Raw genomic sequence first — 16217 nt, 5'->3', positions numbered from 1 at the left:
ATTTTAAATACGACGTTCGACTATGCTCTTGTCCGCATTACGGTCTGTAATACAAATTACACAAATCATAGTAATCATAAAATATAATGATTAATGAGTTACATTCGAGAATTCGACTAATACAATTCTAGTCGACTTCAACTCGTCTATAGTCGTCTCGAATAGCCAACAGCTTTCTATATATTCAAACGGCCTTGACACACTTTTCGGGCAACGATCATTCTCAGTTATCTACAGTAATTTTCTTATCAGATAAGCAGATCGATTGGATAATTTAACTATCCTTCCATTTATTATTATTGTAAAATATTAGTAGTTATTACCTACTTATTAGAACTTAAATTTTTCATATTCGTATTATTTTTTTTACGTCCAAAATCAGCTTGAAAATAAAACTAACTAATTATCTTATTTGAAAAAACGACTGAACAATTTCCATCACCTATGGATAACTCTACAGAATCTCAAGTATGTATCTGTAGGCACTTAAATATTTTGCTTTTATTTGTATCAGAGAATTTGGTTTAAGTTAATGTATGTACATTTTTTTGGTTTCTGTGCACAGACGTTGATTGATCATGCAAGTATTAGTATCACAGAAGCTGACAAGCGTATGAATTCAGCGTTGAGCCTTAAGGAATACTATACTGTATACATCATTGAAACAAAGTAACGTACATGACAAAAATATTCTAATACCTTTTTATGATTGTTGATTACTACTTATCACAAATAAAATAACTCCTTACCTTTGTGAATGAAGAATTGACAGTGAAACATGGGCTGAAGCAAAAGGAATGCAAAAGTTGTCATTGGCAACTCGGCGGTATACTGACTTTGTGACACTTCACAACCACTTGGGAGATAAATATCCTTGGGTTATCATACCACCACTGCCAGAAAAGAAACAATCTTTCATGTGGAACAGTGAAGCTGTCTCTGATACCATGGATCCAGATTTTGTTGATAGAAGACGTGCAGGACTAGAGAGTTTTCTCAAGAGAATAGCTAGCCATCCTGAAATAGGTTATGATGAGTGTTTTCTTAAATTTCTTGGCGAATGTGATAATTGGATGGATTTATCAAAACAACATAACAGTGAGTCAAAAATATTTATCACAAAAAATATGAAATAGATAATTGAAATTATTTATTATGTAAAATTTAATACAGAATCAAAAAATTAAAAAAAGACTACCTTTTTTAAAATAACTATTTGTATGAATACAATTTCAGACATCTTAAAAGATACAGAGCTTACAATTAAAACAATGAATGCATCATTAAGGGGTAGAAATTCAGATAATCGATTTGAAGCAATTAAAACTTATAGCAATAAATTACAGGTATATGTTATACAAAATTTTAATTTCATTAATTCATTTATGTTTTATAAATAATTTGTTTTTTAGGGTTCTATAAATAAGATATTAACATATCGAGCAAAACAAGCAGAGCGACTCTACAATGTAGATATGATTCATTTACACTATGGTAGAATTTTCAGTGAACTCAGTGCTGTAGACAATGATATTGGTGATGCAGTTCAGGTATTACTGTATAATCATGTGTATTTGTATTTTATATTAAAGCAATTCATTTTAATTGATTAAACTTAGTATAATACTTATGTACCTTTTCTTGGGACTGATAATTATTATCTTTGACAAAAATAAAATCTAATTACCTGCAATAAATTACAATTACAGTACCTATATTTAATAAACAAGGAATAAAATAAATAATTTATAAAACATATAAGGTGTAAATTTAAAAACAAGTAAAACGCAAATATTTTACTAGTATCATTAATAAAAAGGAAAAACAGTTACTGGTTCCATTATTTCCATTCATCTTGTAAGTTGTAATTGGTATTTTTTGTTTTAAGAGTAAGTATTTTTGTGAAATTTTAACTTTTTAAATACTAAATTGTGTTATATACTACATATTTAAATTGAATCTAATTAGTAATGCTAGAAATGCATGTGATAACTGATTAATAATATACATATATAAATAACATAATATCTATTACATATTTGCAATATACTATAAAGTAGATAATTTTATTTTTTTTACACATTACGATTATATCTATTTTGGGTTAAGATAAATTTATAAAAAAAAAATTATTTTACAACATTAATTTGATTACTTAACAATAAAAATGTATAATTTTTCATTTTTATTATAATTCCTTCTAATCAGTATTTTTTTTTCACTATTTTATTTATTGAGATTTAAATAAATGTTTTTGTTTAATGAGGTATACATCATATTTGCTTATCACTCTATAATAAATAATGTGAAAAAAATTATTAAATATTTTTGCTATCAACACTAATATAAATATTTTTTTTATCCAGAGAACCGGTCACTATATGGACTCGATTGCGTCAGCTATTAGTCCAGCATTAGAAGATGAGGAAGTTATTATGGACCAATTAAAAGAGTAAATAATATTTATATTTTTTATTACCTCCAAAAATATATTGTAGTATATAATAAATTGTTATTATTTTATATTTCAAATAACTCAAGTTTGAAGTAAATACTTCTGTTTTTTATAAAATATTGATTTCTTATTCAATGTGTTACAATTTAAGTTACTGTATATTATTATTGCCATATTTTTAATATAATATATATTTTTTAGGTACCTGGCTTTTACAAACTCTCTGCACACTTTTGTCAAAAATCATGATTCACTAAATTACAACTTAAACCAGTTAAATAATATGTCAAATAATAAAGGTAATTTTAAATTATTTATTTTGTTTAATTAATATGTACAATGTAGTAATATTTACTAAATTATTAAAATCTTATAGAATATATTCTCTATGTGTGTGTGTTTATAATCATGTTTTCAAGGTGCAAGCATTAGTGGTTTATCTACTGCTTATAAAGAATGCATGGTTGCTAAAAATATAAGTTTCATATATCGACAAGATCAGTTAATTTTAATATATCTTAAACAGTATTATTACTATGAATAATCATCTTTAAAACACTAGGTTAATAGAACTTTAGAGGATATTTATACATTTTAGTGCTAACCTTTTAATAATTCTTCCAAACTGTTTCAAATGAAAAAAAACTATTATCATGGATTATAAATACTAGTATTTGAAATCAATGCTATTATATGCCTAAATATAACATATAAATATTTTTGGTGTATAGTAATGTTTTATTACATTTTGATATTAAATACTAAACAATAAATAAATGTACATTATGCTATGTATATATAATTTATAATTTTGTTTTAGAAACTAGTGGAATAATGTCCAGACTCTTTGGTTATACTGCAGCCGCAGCTGAACGTGATTCAGCAGCTATTGAAGCTTATGAAAATAAGAAGATAGAAGCCAAAGCAAATTATTCGTAAGTAATACTACTAAAAATACAATTTAAATTGTACATAGATACTTTAATATTATTTAGCAATATTTTTTATCATGTAGAAGCATCATCATCTCTTAAACTTTTTTTTTGTTGAATTAAATATTTTTTCTTAAATTATTTTGTTATCTACTGAACATAATTACACATATAACTCATATAACAATCAATAATTATCATATATTATTTAGATTTATTTATTGTTTTAGTAATGTTTATTTGATCAATTCAATTTGAAACTAAAAAATTAGTGTTCTTGTTTAGTTAGTATCTTTCTTTTCTTAGTTTAATATAAAATGCAAATAATTAATTTTTTTATGTATTATTTTAAGAAGATATAATACATTCACAAATCAAATTCTGGTTTGTTTAGTTATGTTTAGTCATCTATTATTATAATATGTAAAGGGTAGTGTTGATTTAACTATTAAGTCTTATACTACATGTCTTATCATGACAATATCTTCTTAACATGCATTAACAGATTATTCATTCAATATTTAATCTATTATATAATTTTAAAAATTAATAAAAGAATTTAAATTAACATAATTAATATTAAGGTTAATAACTAACTAATAATTTAAAAAAAATTAATAATAATGTTAAATTTTATTTTAGTGAGTTTGTTGATAAATCATTAGAAAACTATAAAGAATTTGAGAGACAAAAAGACTCAGATCTTATGAAAATTCTTAAAGATTATGTAGCATTCCAAACTAAGTATGCTCAAAAGGTTTGTATATTATTTTAGTTAATTTATAATTTAAATATAATATAATATTATCATTAAGTATCTAGTTATAATATTTATCATGGTTACCATTTACCTTTCTATTTATTAAAATTAGATTTTATATAAACTAAAAAATGACAATATTTTTCCATTGTGAACCATGTATTGATTATAGTTTGTTAATATTTAATACAATTGTAGGCATGTTTGAACATAATTAAGCTGTTACTTTTACATTATTCAGTGGTTAGACTAGTTGTGATGTAACATACAGAATATAATTGAACTTGCTGGTTAAAATAACTTTATTTATAAAATCAAACTTTTTTTTGTAAACTTATGTGATGCAGATATGGTCCAAAAAAATTTAAATATTTTATATTAATTAAACTGTATAATATATAATATATTATATGGAATATGTTTAATATACTAAAGTATGTTTATTTAAATATTATTCTAACAATAAATTGTATTTTACAGGGGCTACAAACGTGGAAAAATATTTTACACAGCATACAAAGTATAGAATAAGCCTGTTGCAGCCTTTACATATCATCATTATTTAAGTCAATTATTAATCCATTTTATTCATCATTGTGTACCTAAACAGTCATTTTTATGTTAATTTAATACTAGGTCATTCCAATATTGTTGAGAATAGTCTACTTAAAACTGTGAATGCTGCTAAAGAATCACTGAAACAAATTTTAAGTAGGCATTCTTCTAATTCATTATATTGTTATTTATTTTATAATTAAACCATATAACCATTTATAAATTCATCCAAGCATGATATATGTTAAATTATAATTTTTTTTTTATGCAATTCGTTAGCTAGTTGAAACACTTGTTATTTATCTGTACATAGTAATAAAAAACTTAATGTGCCTAACTGAGATTGGTAAAAGCTCTAAAAAAATGTATATAATGCTGCTATATTTCTTTTATAGATTAAATTAATTAAATTTAAATGTATTAAACATTTACACTTGGCTATTAAAAACAATGTTTTAATTATTTCTGTATAATCAAATCTAAAGTTGTTACCAAATGTATATGTATATTTATTTATTGAATTATATTCTTATTTAGGAATTAAATTATTTTATGTTTTTATATTCCACATTTAACTAGATACCCACTAAAATATGTTTTAAAAACTATTATTTTAATAAAGTCAATTAATTTTACATTCAAACCATATGCAGTGGTACAGTGCCTACTTTTTTGCCAACGAGATAACAATATTTTAGTTGCACTACTCACAATATGTTTTATTGGTTCTGACACATAGAGAGTTCTTAACCCCACATGCTCACAATACAAACCATATTAAAATTGCATGGCAAATGTATTCAACTACAAATTCTTATTATACTCAAATAAAAATAATTTTTTATAAGGTATAGCCGTATAGGTATAACATATAAATACTTATTTGATTTAAGTCTGAAATGTATTTAACAAATAATGAATATTTTAATAGGTTTTAATTAACATATTTTAATATATTATACATAGACTAATGACTATTAAATCAAAATATATTTTAAAATAAACTCGATTTATTACTTAATTACCCATGCACATTTTCAATTATTTTTTTCTTAAAATGTATAATATAATTTATAAGATACTAAATTTTAAAGCGTTTGAAAAAATTTTAATTATTTTTTACTTTGGAGATTATACCTCTATGAAACACGAAAAAAATAATTTATTTTTTTTAAATGCAATACATTATACATTTACATAATAGATATTAAAATAAATATCTTCAACTTTTGAATTTAAAAGGATTATAAAATAAATTTTAAACATTGAATACATATATATTTGTGATATATTTATTATAATGCCTGATGTTTGAAAGATTTATTTATGAAGAACATTGTAGACACTGTAGTACATTTTTAAGTTATTCACCCACAAATATAAAAATGTATCCTATATTATGATAAAAAAAAAGTCTTGAATCTCAAATAATAACTCAAAAATATCATAAATATTTAAAAAGTTGTATGATGTACAAAAAATAATGAATGAAATACTTGGTGAACATTTCAATTCTATAATTATTCTGATTGTTCGTATTTGAATTATAATAAAAAACAAAATATATTATTTAAAAATTGATATTTCGTAACTACCAGGCGACTTGAAACAATTTTGATCATATGACTACTCTTACTAAGGCCATTACTTGGGAGACTTCCCCTCCCCCGAAAATTTTTAAAAGTAGAAATATTTTAGTGGTGAATATAGTTCATTGACTAAAATTCTAATATCTACTGAAAAAAATGTTGGATCCCTCCACGAAATTTTTTTCAGTTATAGCTTTGACTTTTACTGATTTGATAATGATATAATTCTATTCTTTAAGCAAATTTCGTCATTCGTGTTGTCTTACACCTTCAAGGAATAGATTGGGCAAAAAAAAAAAATTAAAATAATTAAAAAATGCATATTCCAAGCCACTAGATTTTGGATGTCTTGGAAAAACCGTTTTCTCAAATTCAAATTGTATTGAATCCTTTGTGAAAGATCGCTTGAAACTCCATAGTAATACATTTTTGAATAAAAGTGTAAAAATCTATATTTTTACTGATTTTTATAAATTTATACTTTAGTTGAAAAACAATCTACACTTTTTTAATAACTGTTTTATTTTTTATAAATTCAGTCTTTCCTTGTTCAATTAAAAATACTTTAAGAACTTAAGAAACTGTTCCGTGTTCACTGCCCTGCTTTTTTTTTAGTACGCATTGATAAAAGATAAATGTTCAAATTTTTTAAAAGAATGAAACTTAACGAAACGTCCTAAACAATATTTTTATGAAGTCAGAATTGTATTTCCTTTATTTAGCATTATAATAAGTTATATGCTTTTATTAAAAATTATATTATTATTTTAAACTTTCAAATCACCTTAATTAATGGTTAATATTTATAACAATAAATATAATCATTACATTTTCATAATTTGTATTTTGTTTTTCCCATTATTATTAAAAAGTAGGTACTTTGGAAAATTTAATTTTGACCTCTCCAAAATACAAAAAATATCCAATTTTCTTGCCAAAACTACCTCAATGTTAAAAATCAGAATCATTTTTCTACTATTCTACTATATAAAGTGTCTTGCAAACACAAATAAAAAAATTAATATGTACGAGTATATACCTATAGAAAAACATATTGTTAAAAAACTAAGAATTCCACTCGGAATTTTCGAGTTAGGACTAAACGTGTTTATTATATTAAATTGATTAAATTAAAATCATTTCAAACGCCACTTAATAAAATATTCAAAACTTTCTCCCTATATGGCCTAAATATTTATTATTATTATGAAAATGTAGCGCTGGTAAAAAAATCACATTGGACTTCTGGCGATATCTAGACAATGATAATAATGCTAATAAGTTGGTTACGATAAAATTTTTTTAATAAAAATCAACGTCGTGCCGATTGGCTTTTCAATAAATAACTATACCATAATTCAGTATAGAAACAGTATAGTACAATAACAGTTATGAGATAACGCTATAACACTTATACCAAACAGAAAACTTACTGTAATGAGCTTTATAATTTAACAAATAAAAAATACATCCTATAGGAATATTAAAGTTATGCAATATCAAAACACAGAATTGCTAAAAAAAAAATTAATTTATCGACATTTTTGTATAAAAAGTCATCTTATAGAACGTTTAGAATATTATTAATTATAAATAAACGATATAACAATGTGTTAATAACATTACATTTTATTAACTCAAAAATGTACAATATATTATTTTATAACTTATAAGCTAGGTATATACATTGTAATTTAGTTTTTGTGGGTAGTTCCTATGATGATAATAATATGAAACAATCATTTCGAATTAATTGTCTAGAATTTCGCATTGCACTTTTAATGTACACCGTTTGAAACTTTTGGAAGAAATATTATTTTTAAAAGTTTATTATGTCATTATCACGTTTATTTTTTATGATATACAGAAATTCCATCTTTTAATCAGTAAATTTGGATAATAATTAAATTACCGTTTAAGCGCCAAATGTTTTTAAGATCAAACGGCGCAAAAAACGATAAGTATCATTATTGTTATATGGGCGTTGTTGTATTAAGGCTATTATTAACTACTATAACATTATATATATGTAGATATAGACATTTTAGTTTTTAATCTTATAAATACATCGGTAATGACTAAAGAATATATTAAAGACAAGTTTATTGAAAATCATTGTTCTATACATATAATATATTATTATTTTTACTATTTATACACGGTTAACCTGACTTAGCCTATACACATACAACATACTAAGTATACACCTACTCACAGACAAATATTGACACTCTGTATACAGGGTGATTTCTCATTATAACCCAATAGTATTTTTTTTTCGGTAAAAATCTGTGTTTCTTAAAATATTTTTTTTTACACAAATTGAAGGCAATCTGAAGCTAACACGAGATTCTTGAACTCGTTAAAACTGTGAATACTTGTATAATAGGTATCATTTGTTGACGATTGATAGTTCGAAATTCGATTTCTATACCGAATTGAAATCCTTAAAAAAATACTCTGTTTAAGGATAATAATAATGTGGTTTCATACCATTGGTATATGTTAAAAATAATATAAAAAAAAATTACAACCATCAATAACAGTATAGGAAATATCTCCACATTTTTGTACCCGATGACTTTGAATTATGTAAAAAAAAAAAAAAAAACGCTCAACCAATACGTTTTCGAATAAGTACACATGAATATTACCGAGAAAACGACTGTGGTAAAAGAATCACCTTGTGTGCATATTTCGTGTACTGGTCACTAGGGCGATGTGTGTGTGTGTGTATTCGTTCGTTAATCACGTATACACGGCGGAATATACCTGTAATATCGACCCACACGACGTTTAAAATACAATCTACCGCCATCGACTGCCCACACGCGCGTATTTTTTTACATCGCAACATTGTTTTTTTTTTTTATCGTTTTTTTAATTTACTATTATTATTATTACTACTACTACTACTGCCGCCGCCGCTGCTGCTGCTGCTGCATGACGCACTCGATCTAGTTTGTATTGGCTGCGTGCAGCGATCATTCACCGCCGTCAACCGCTGCCGGTCGGATGACGTCCGGCGACGACCAGCTACGACCGATCGGCGCGACGACTTGTCCGCCGGCCACCAGACGCACGCTGCACTCGTCGTCGTCGGCCGTGAAGAAAGTCGACGACGGCGTCACCGTGTGGGGCGTAACGGTCCGGTCCAACTGTCAGATCGCATTGCCCGTCTTCGGCACGCTGTTCCTGGTCGTCGGCATAGTGCTCACAGGTATGACGCGCGACCGCCGCCGCTGCGGTTACGTGTAGGCGGTGTAGCAGCGGTATAGCTGGTCGAAATCAGCGGGATCGTTGTCGGCTCGAAAAAAAAAATATATGCGGTAACGCTGCTTGTGCTCACCTCGTTTTTGTACGCGTCCTTTATTCCTCTATATGTATATAGCTGAAGCCGATAAACGCTCGTCGAATTTTTACGATCGCGTACAGTGACGATACGATATTATCATAAACATCGGCTATTCGTCGGTCATTTCCCGGTCGGCAACGGTCGACGATTATTGTCCGTCGTTAACGACGAGACGCTGTGTCTCATCGACGAATTTACTTTACGACATTTAAGTGAGTCGAACGGGAGTTAGAAGAGCGTGTACGACAAACACGCTGAAAATTATCGGCGATGTAGTTCAGTCGTTCTCAACTTTTTTGCTGTCACGGGTCACCAGACGACTTATTAAGTGGGACTACGCAGCATAAAAAAATAGATTTTTTCCTAATACAATGCGGTTACGGTATCCTTATTTTATCGCGGAGCGGTGGTTGAAAACCACTAAGTAGTTCATCAACAACATACACTTGTCGCTATTAAAGAGTCAATCTACTCAATCTGCAAGATCGTTTTCCATTCCTTCGAATGTTTTTTCAGTTTATATCTATTCATAATTATAATTAAATCTATAAAAAAAATCCATTTATTTTGATTTATTAGAATTATGATTGAACTATACTCAGACTATCAAGTCTTTGAAATATTATGATTCATTAAAATATAAATAAAATTAATAAAACGCAAATACAAAGATTTTGTTTAACTGGTCAAGTGACAACTAAACAAAAATATTAGTGTTATAATAATAAATTGCAATAATTCTGATAATTGTTAATAACTTATATAGATAGGATTTATATTTATAAAAACACGGGAATAATACGTAACATAAATCGTATCGTAATAATGTCATTATACACGTTTATAATATTATATTTAGCTTGAAATATTCTTTTTGTAAATAATTCTGACATATTATAAAATATATTTGTATACAATCTAATATTTTAAATATTAAATGGTGCGAGGAATGTATTGATTTCACAATGATGTATGTTTTTATGTGTCAGGGGACACGTTTTAAGGCAATAAAAATGCTTCGATTTCCAACTTCAGCACCTTTTTTGGTAGGAAAGTAAATTCGGTTGGTACTTTGGGGGTAAAAAGTTCAATATTATTATTAAAATAATTATTTTGTAACCATGGTTACCTTAAGACTTACGTATATTAATTATATAGAATGAAAATTAAAAATATGCAAATTAATTATTAGATCGTACCTTCTTATACATATTCAATGAATTTATTCACACTGTTTGACGATAAGGTGGTATTGACTCAAAAGTTAATAACAATAATATAAAATAATATGGTAAAATTTATAAAATATAACATAAAATATACTTTTTTTATTATTATTATTATTATTATTATTTATAAAAGATATTTACAAATGGTATACACAGGATAATACAATAAGTGAATAAGATAAAATACAATACACCAGACATGGAAACTGATGGAAGGAGTGTCCATCGACACTACTTTTAATTATAATTGAAATGGATAGTTTTTAAAATAATAGTAAAATTTTAAATCCTGTAAGTGTTGTTTAATAAATATAAATCACGTGGTAATTTACGTTTGAGACGATCCGTGACGGATAGGTTTGTCAGCAGGTAATGTGCGAGAAGCTAGTTTTGATATGAGGGGTTTTGAGTGCTTAAAGCAATTATTATGAAATGTGTTGTAGTGATAGAAAGCGGATAATTTTGGACATTGGTATGTTGATATCACGATGTAAGGTGCGGTTACTGACGTACCAGGGAGTATTAGAAAGGACACAAAAATATATAGTTTTGAAAAGCTTGAAGTTTTGTTAGGTTCGACATTTTTAAGGTACCCCAAAGTTTGATTCCATAGGTCATTGCCGGACGTAGTAATTGTTTATAAATCAGTGTTTTGTTGTTTAAAGAAATTTTGGATTGGACTAGTGGTCTTAATTTGTGGAGCCTGGTGTTGAGTGATGATTTTTTGATTTGATATGGTGAGATGGTGTGAATCGTTTTTCGTATACAATGACATACCTGTCATTGAATTCAAATTTAACACGCTCATAATAATGATCCACTCGATGCCTATCGTTCATCAGAATGGTACACACTTGCCTACATTGGTTTTAATAAATTATTATAAACTATCTAAAAATTAAGTTTCTAAAACTTTTTAAGGAATTGGTCGTCAATGCAAACCTGAAATAATAGGTTATAGGTATATCGCCGTTTGTATGTCAATAACAAATCAGAACCATAGCATTATAGCAATGAAAATAAAAGGTCCATAATAAAAATCAACAATCGTATTTAAAATGTCAATAAAAACAAAACAATTTAACTATGCATCAAAATAATACAAGTATACAATACTTAATATCGCATAAACTTACGCAACTATAAAAGATACACATTTTGAATGGACACTCGCAGCTAAATCTTTTCATTTTATAATTAAAATTATTGTTTTTAAATAAGAATTTATTTTTCATTGATGCTCGTATATACTTATAAAAAACAAGAGTAGTATTGTTAGTTTATAATATATTATAATGATTTGTATCGTAAAATATAATATATTCTTTATTGTCATATCGTATATGTTCAAGACGGCGCTTTGTATAGGCAATTTAGGGCCATCGATTTATTTTCTGTCAACATAATTTATTGTTAATTATTATTATCATTATTAAATTTAGAGTTAATGGTTTGTTGATAATAAATTGTAACACCAGATGTATGTATATTGCATTGTACTTATGTCTTGTACTGATAAAATATGATTTGTCAACACAGTTATATCTTACGGCTGGGTAACTGGAAATGGCGAAGACGACTCGAAACGCAAGTTCTATACGTCGTCGAACAACGGACGATTATTGGGACCTATATGTTTGGTCGTATCGATCGTAATGTTCGTCGCAACAGCTGTACTCCGGACAATCAGTACGAAAGCCCGCTTCCGGCAAACTCGGGTTGGATTTCACTGTCCCGTCCACGGTGACTTCTTTCCAATCAGTCCTGGTCCTGATCCGAGGAAATTCTCCTGTGAGTGTGTAACAAAAAATCTCAGTATTTTAAACCGCAATATTCATAAGATATTTTAAAAATTCAGAATTTTAATAAACGCACAATTAAATCTAAAAAAATACTATGCGACCGTGGTTAAAAAATCAAACCTTTGGTAGTTTGGTGTATAGTTTTGTCTATTAGGTACGTACGATGAATATAATTTAATACAAAATAAACGCGTTTGTATATCTATGTTTTAGCTATTATATCTTTTTTTTTGTTAAATCTCCTTGTATAGAAGAAACTGTTAGGTTAGTTCTGTCTATTGCATTATTGCCTACTCCCCGGATTCACATTACTTACTCTCGCCTACTATATCTAAACGGTGTTGGTTTTACAGTTTCTACGGAAAACATTTCCGAAGACCCGTGGACGTGTAATTGTTTAAATCGATCAAAAGGAGACTCACAGGAAACGTTGGCCATCGAAGACTTGCCGCCGCAATGTCCGCACAACGGCGCGCACGGGAGCAACACCAGAAGCCCGAGTCCAGTGTCCACTTGTCCGACGCCAAAACCATTTTTGATATTCACAGATTCCGTGCACGGGTGGGTCTTTTACTGAAATATTTATAAATTTATAACACAACTATATCCATAACAAAATAATGACCGCTAAAATTACATCACATTTATGTATTATAAATTTATAACTCAATACTAGTTCAAATAGTCAAGTAGTGAAATTAATGTGGTCAAACCATACGCGTTAATACTCAAATTTTCCCTCCACGTTACCAAAAAAACAAAAAAACTTAAACGTTTGTTAAAGTTTTGATTGAATTCGAGGTTAGGTTATTTTTATAGTATATGATGGGATATATTTTAATAAGCATCGTAAAAAAATGTTTAACATTATTCAAATCATATAAAGAATACCAATCTGATCTGGCTGAAATTCTTATTTTGTGTTTTGTGTGTGATATTTTATTATTTTTTTCTCCTTTGATGCCTTTCTAGTGCTTGTAAAGAGCTGTGCAGCGGAAACACTCTATTTCCGGACGAACCGTTCGGATCTATTCGATCTCTGTCGGTTCCAAACGATAACCTGGCCGTGGCGTGTTTTCCCATCGAACACAAGCCCGAACAGTACTTGAACGTACCCGAAGATTATTGGTCTCACAAGAGGTAAGCATCATGCACAAGAATACGAGATCATAATGTATTTATATTTATTGATATTTTGATATAATATTACACAATCTTGATTTGATCAGCAAGCGATCTAAAGCACGTAAATAAGCGAACGTCATAAGCGTTATAATGACGTGTCAGCGTTAGATACAAAACAGCCCTGTCAATCACATATAAACATTATAAATAATTATAAAAATTGTATTGTAAAACTATTCAACTATGTGAATCTAAATAAGCAGTAATTACAGGGCCAATTACCGAGGAAATGTTAGGTCCATTGTATTTGAAAGCACTCAATCCATAGCATTTGAAAAAGGGTGTTTTAAATATTTAAAATTGTTCAAATAATTGTACAACTGATTACAGTTAGCAATTGATTATCGTTTGTGCCGATTTAAATATCTAAAAATAAAAAGTTCACTAGATTAACGAATTATTTCTGAATAATATTTATAATTGGTTAATGGTTATACGGTTACACGAATTGAACACCGTAGTTAAATTATATTTTACAAAATGCTATTGTCAGTTTTTGTCATAAATATGTAAAATTATATACACAGTTTATTATTGTACACATATATGTATTCGACAAAAATAATTTACGAATGATTACAGATCCTTTGCTAGGAATCTTCGTATAACTGATGTCGTCCGTTTCGACTTTTCTAATGTCAATTGCCATATTTCTTTGTTTCAAAACAGTTTATTATAATTCGTGATATTAATTAATAACACGCATATATACAAAACAAAATTTATCACGATATAATATATCTAATTTTTTGCAATGATTGCGTATAAATGATAGAAAGTTACATGTCACTTAATAATATATAATATAAATCTGTGAAAAACAAACTTACAATATAGGTTTTAAACTTGTAAATTGTAACTACATAATAACTAATAGTATATAATAAAACAAAAATGTATACCTAAGTATTATTTGCAGATTACACAATATTCGAAATAAACTTATAATAATTGTTCTATAGTAACTTAAAAAATTAAATATATAGTTTATATATAACATAATTGCCGTATCAATCGTAGATGACGTGGATGCACGCACAGTAACGTGCAGTACTTCAGCGGAAAACAATGTGGAAACATTATGGCGGTGATTATAAAATATATAAGATAGATAAAAATGTATGTAACGATTGATCGTAGTTTGACCACGACTGCGTATATATATATGTATATATATAATATATATATACATTATACATACCGATACCCACTCGACCAGGATTCACTAGTCTCTAATCGGAAGTCTGTTCTGATTAATTGCGCCGGCGGTGTATTTATTACAGTGATTACACTATTACATTACCGTTTAATTAAACATAACCGTATAAATACGGGTTTTCAAACAAAAGCGTCGTTGTATTTTATGCATAATTATTTGATTATTAAATATTATTATACTTCAGTTATTACGGGTATTATATGTATTATATATACGAGTGAAAAACGTCAACATTTATTAGTAGTTATTATTGAAACCTATATAAAATCGGATAATTTCTAGACAAAGTTAATAACATAATAATAATAATAAAAAATGACATGTTCCTCCACGCTTAAAATCCGTTTGGGTCCAGACGTTGGCTGCATCTGGAGACTTATTATTACACCACAATGATATAATTTTTAATTACTGTGTTTTTTCCTCGACAGATTGAGTTGTCCGAGTCTACCATCGGCGGGAGACGAATTTCCACAGCCGGTTCACAAGCCTCTAACGCCACAGGTTGTAAAGGTGACGCGCGAAATTAAATTTGTCACGCCTGTAGACAAGAGCCCATGAGTATTTGATTAATTCACTGTGTCAACCATTCGTGTTGCTGTTCAGATCGACAATGGTTTATATTTATATTATATGAATTCAATAATCTGTAACTTTCAGAAATGTGATGAATCCGTAGCTAATATAGGCATATCATCTATTATTAAGTCTAAACGCCAGTTTTTTCTACACAAAGTTGTATGTGATACTTAAATATAAACTAAATGATATTCGGTAGTAAAATTATTTTCTTAATAGTATAGACTATTATTATAGCTGTTAAGAAAACAAATCAATTAACTAATAATGTTAATGTTCTGTAAGAATCACGCATATTTTTTTTTTAATAAATGACGTTTTTATTGTAACAAATAATATAGTTTTTTTTTTCATAAATTATGAATTTAGCCATTTAGTTACGTGTTTAGTATATAGAAAATACATTAATTTTATAATTTTTTGCATTTCAGCACAATATTGTAAATCATTTTAATCATATAAATATATTTAATATTATTTAATAATTCTATATTATAAATACAGGAAATCGCTAACGTGTTTGAGTTTTATTTAAAAAAAACAGTGTCTTAGGAACT

General features: G+C 27.5%; 2 protein-coding genes across 2 annotated transcripts; both read left to right on the top strand.

Annotated features, from left to right (window-relative positions):
* Positions 1-243: 243 nt before the first annotated feature.
* LOC113553482 (sorting nexin-4-like) lies at positions 244-5159 on the top strand. The gene is made up of 10 exons (XM_026956838.1): positions 244-468; positions 566-669; positions 764-1098; positions 1237-1346; positions 1413-1550; positions 2367-2452; positions 2657-2754; positions 3276-3390; positions 4030-4144; positions 4628-5159. The coding sequence occupies exons 1-10, from the start codon at positions 445-447 to the stop codon at positions 4676-4678; spliced, it is 1176 nt and encodes a 391-aa protein (XP_026812639.1). The 5' UTR covers positions 244-444; the 3' UTR covers positions 4679-5159.
* Positions 5160-9179: 4020 nt separating this feature from the next.
* LOC113554225 lies at positions 9180-15940 on the top strand. The gene is made up of 5 exons (XM_026957976.1): positions 9180-9511; positions 12415-12666; positions 13031-13238; positions 13650-13817; positions 15513-15940. The coding sequence occupies exons 1-5, from the start codon at positions 9307-9309 to the stop codon at positions 15640-15642; spliced, it is 963 nt and encodes a 320-aa protein (XP_026813777.1). The 5' UTR covers positions 9180-9306; the 3' UTR covers positions 15643-15940.
* Positions 15941-16217: the final 277 nt, after the last annotated feature.

Source organism: Rhopalosiphum maidis, chromosome 2 (genome assembly GCF_003676215.2).
Source record: "Rhopalosiphum maidis isolate BTI-1 chromosome 2, ASM367621v3, whole genome shotgun sequence".
Taxonomy (NCBI): domain Eukaryota; kingdom Metazoa; phylum Arthropoda; class Insecta; order Hemiptera; family Aphididae; genus Rhopalosiphum; species Rhopalosiphum maidis.
This window is presented reverse-complemented; position numbering and strand designations above follow the sequence as displayed.

What these genes read in the sequence shown, in the direction of transcription:
- LOC113553482 (XM_026956838.1), top strand. Translation starts at nt 445, where the DNA reads ATGGATAACTCTACAGAATCTCAA. An exon ending in CTTATAGCAATAAATTACAG is followed by an intron (nt 1,347 to 1,412) that starts GTATATGTTATA and finishes TTTGTTTTTTAG; the next exon opens with GGTTCTATAAATAAGATATT. An exon ending in GAAGCCAAAGCAAATTATTC is followed by an intron (nt 3,391 to 4,029) that starts GTAAGTAATACT and finishes ATTTTATTTTAG; the next exon opens with TGAGTTTGTTGATAAATCAT.
- LOC113554225 (XM_026957976.1), top strand. Translation starts at nt 9,307, where the DNA reads ATGACGTCCGGCGACGACCAGCTACGACCGATCGGCGCGACGACTTGT. An exon ending in TTCACAGATTCCGTGCACGG is followed by an intron (nt 13,239 to 13,649) that starts GTGGGTCTTTTA and finishes ATGCCTTTCTAG; the next exon opens with TGCTTGTAAAGAGCTGTGCA. An exon ending in GATTATTGGTCTCACAAGAG is followed by an intron (nt 13,818 to 15,512) that starts GTAAGCATCATG and finishes TTTCCTCGACAG; the next exon opens with ATTGAGTTGTCCGAGTCTAC.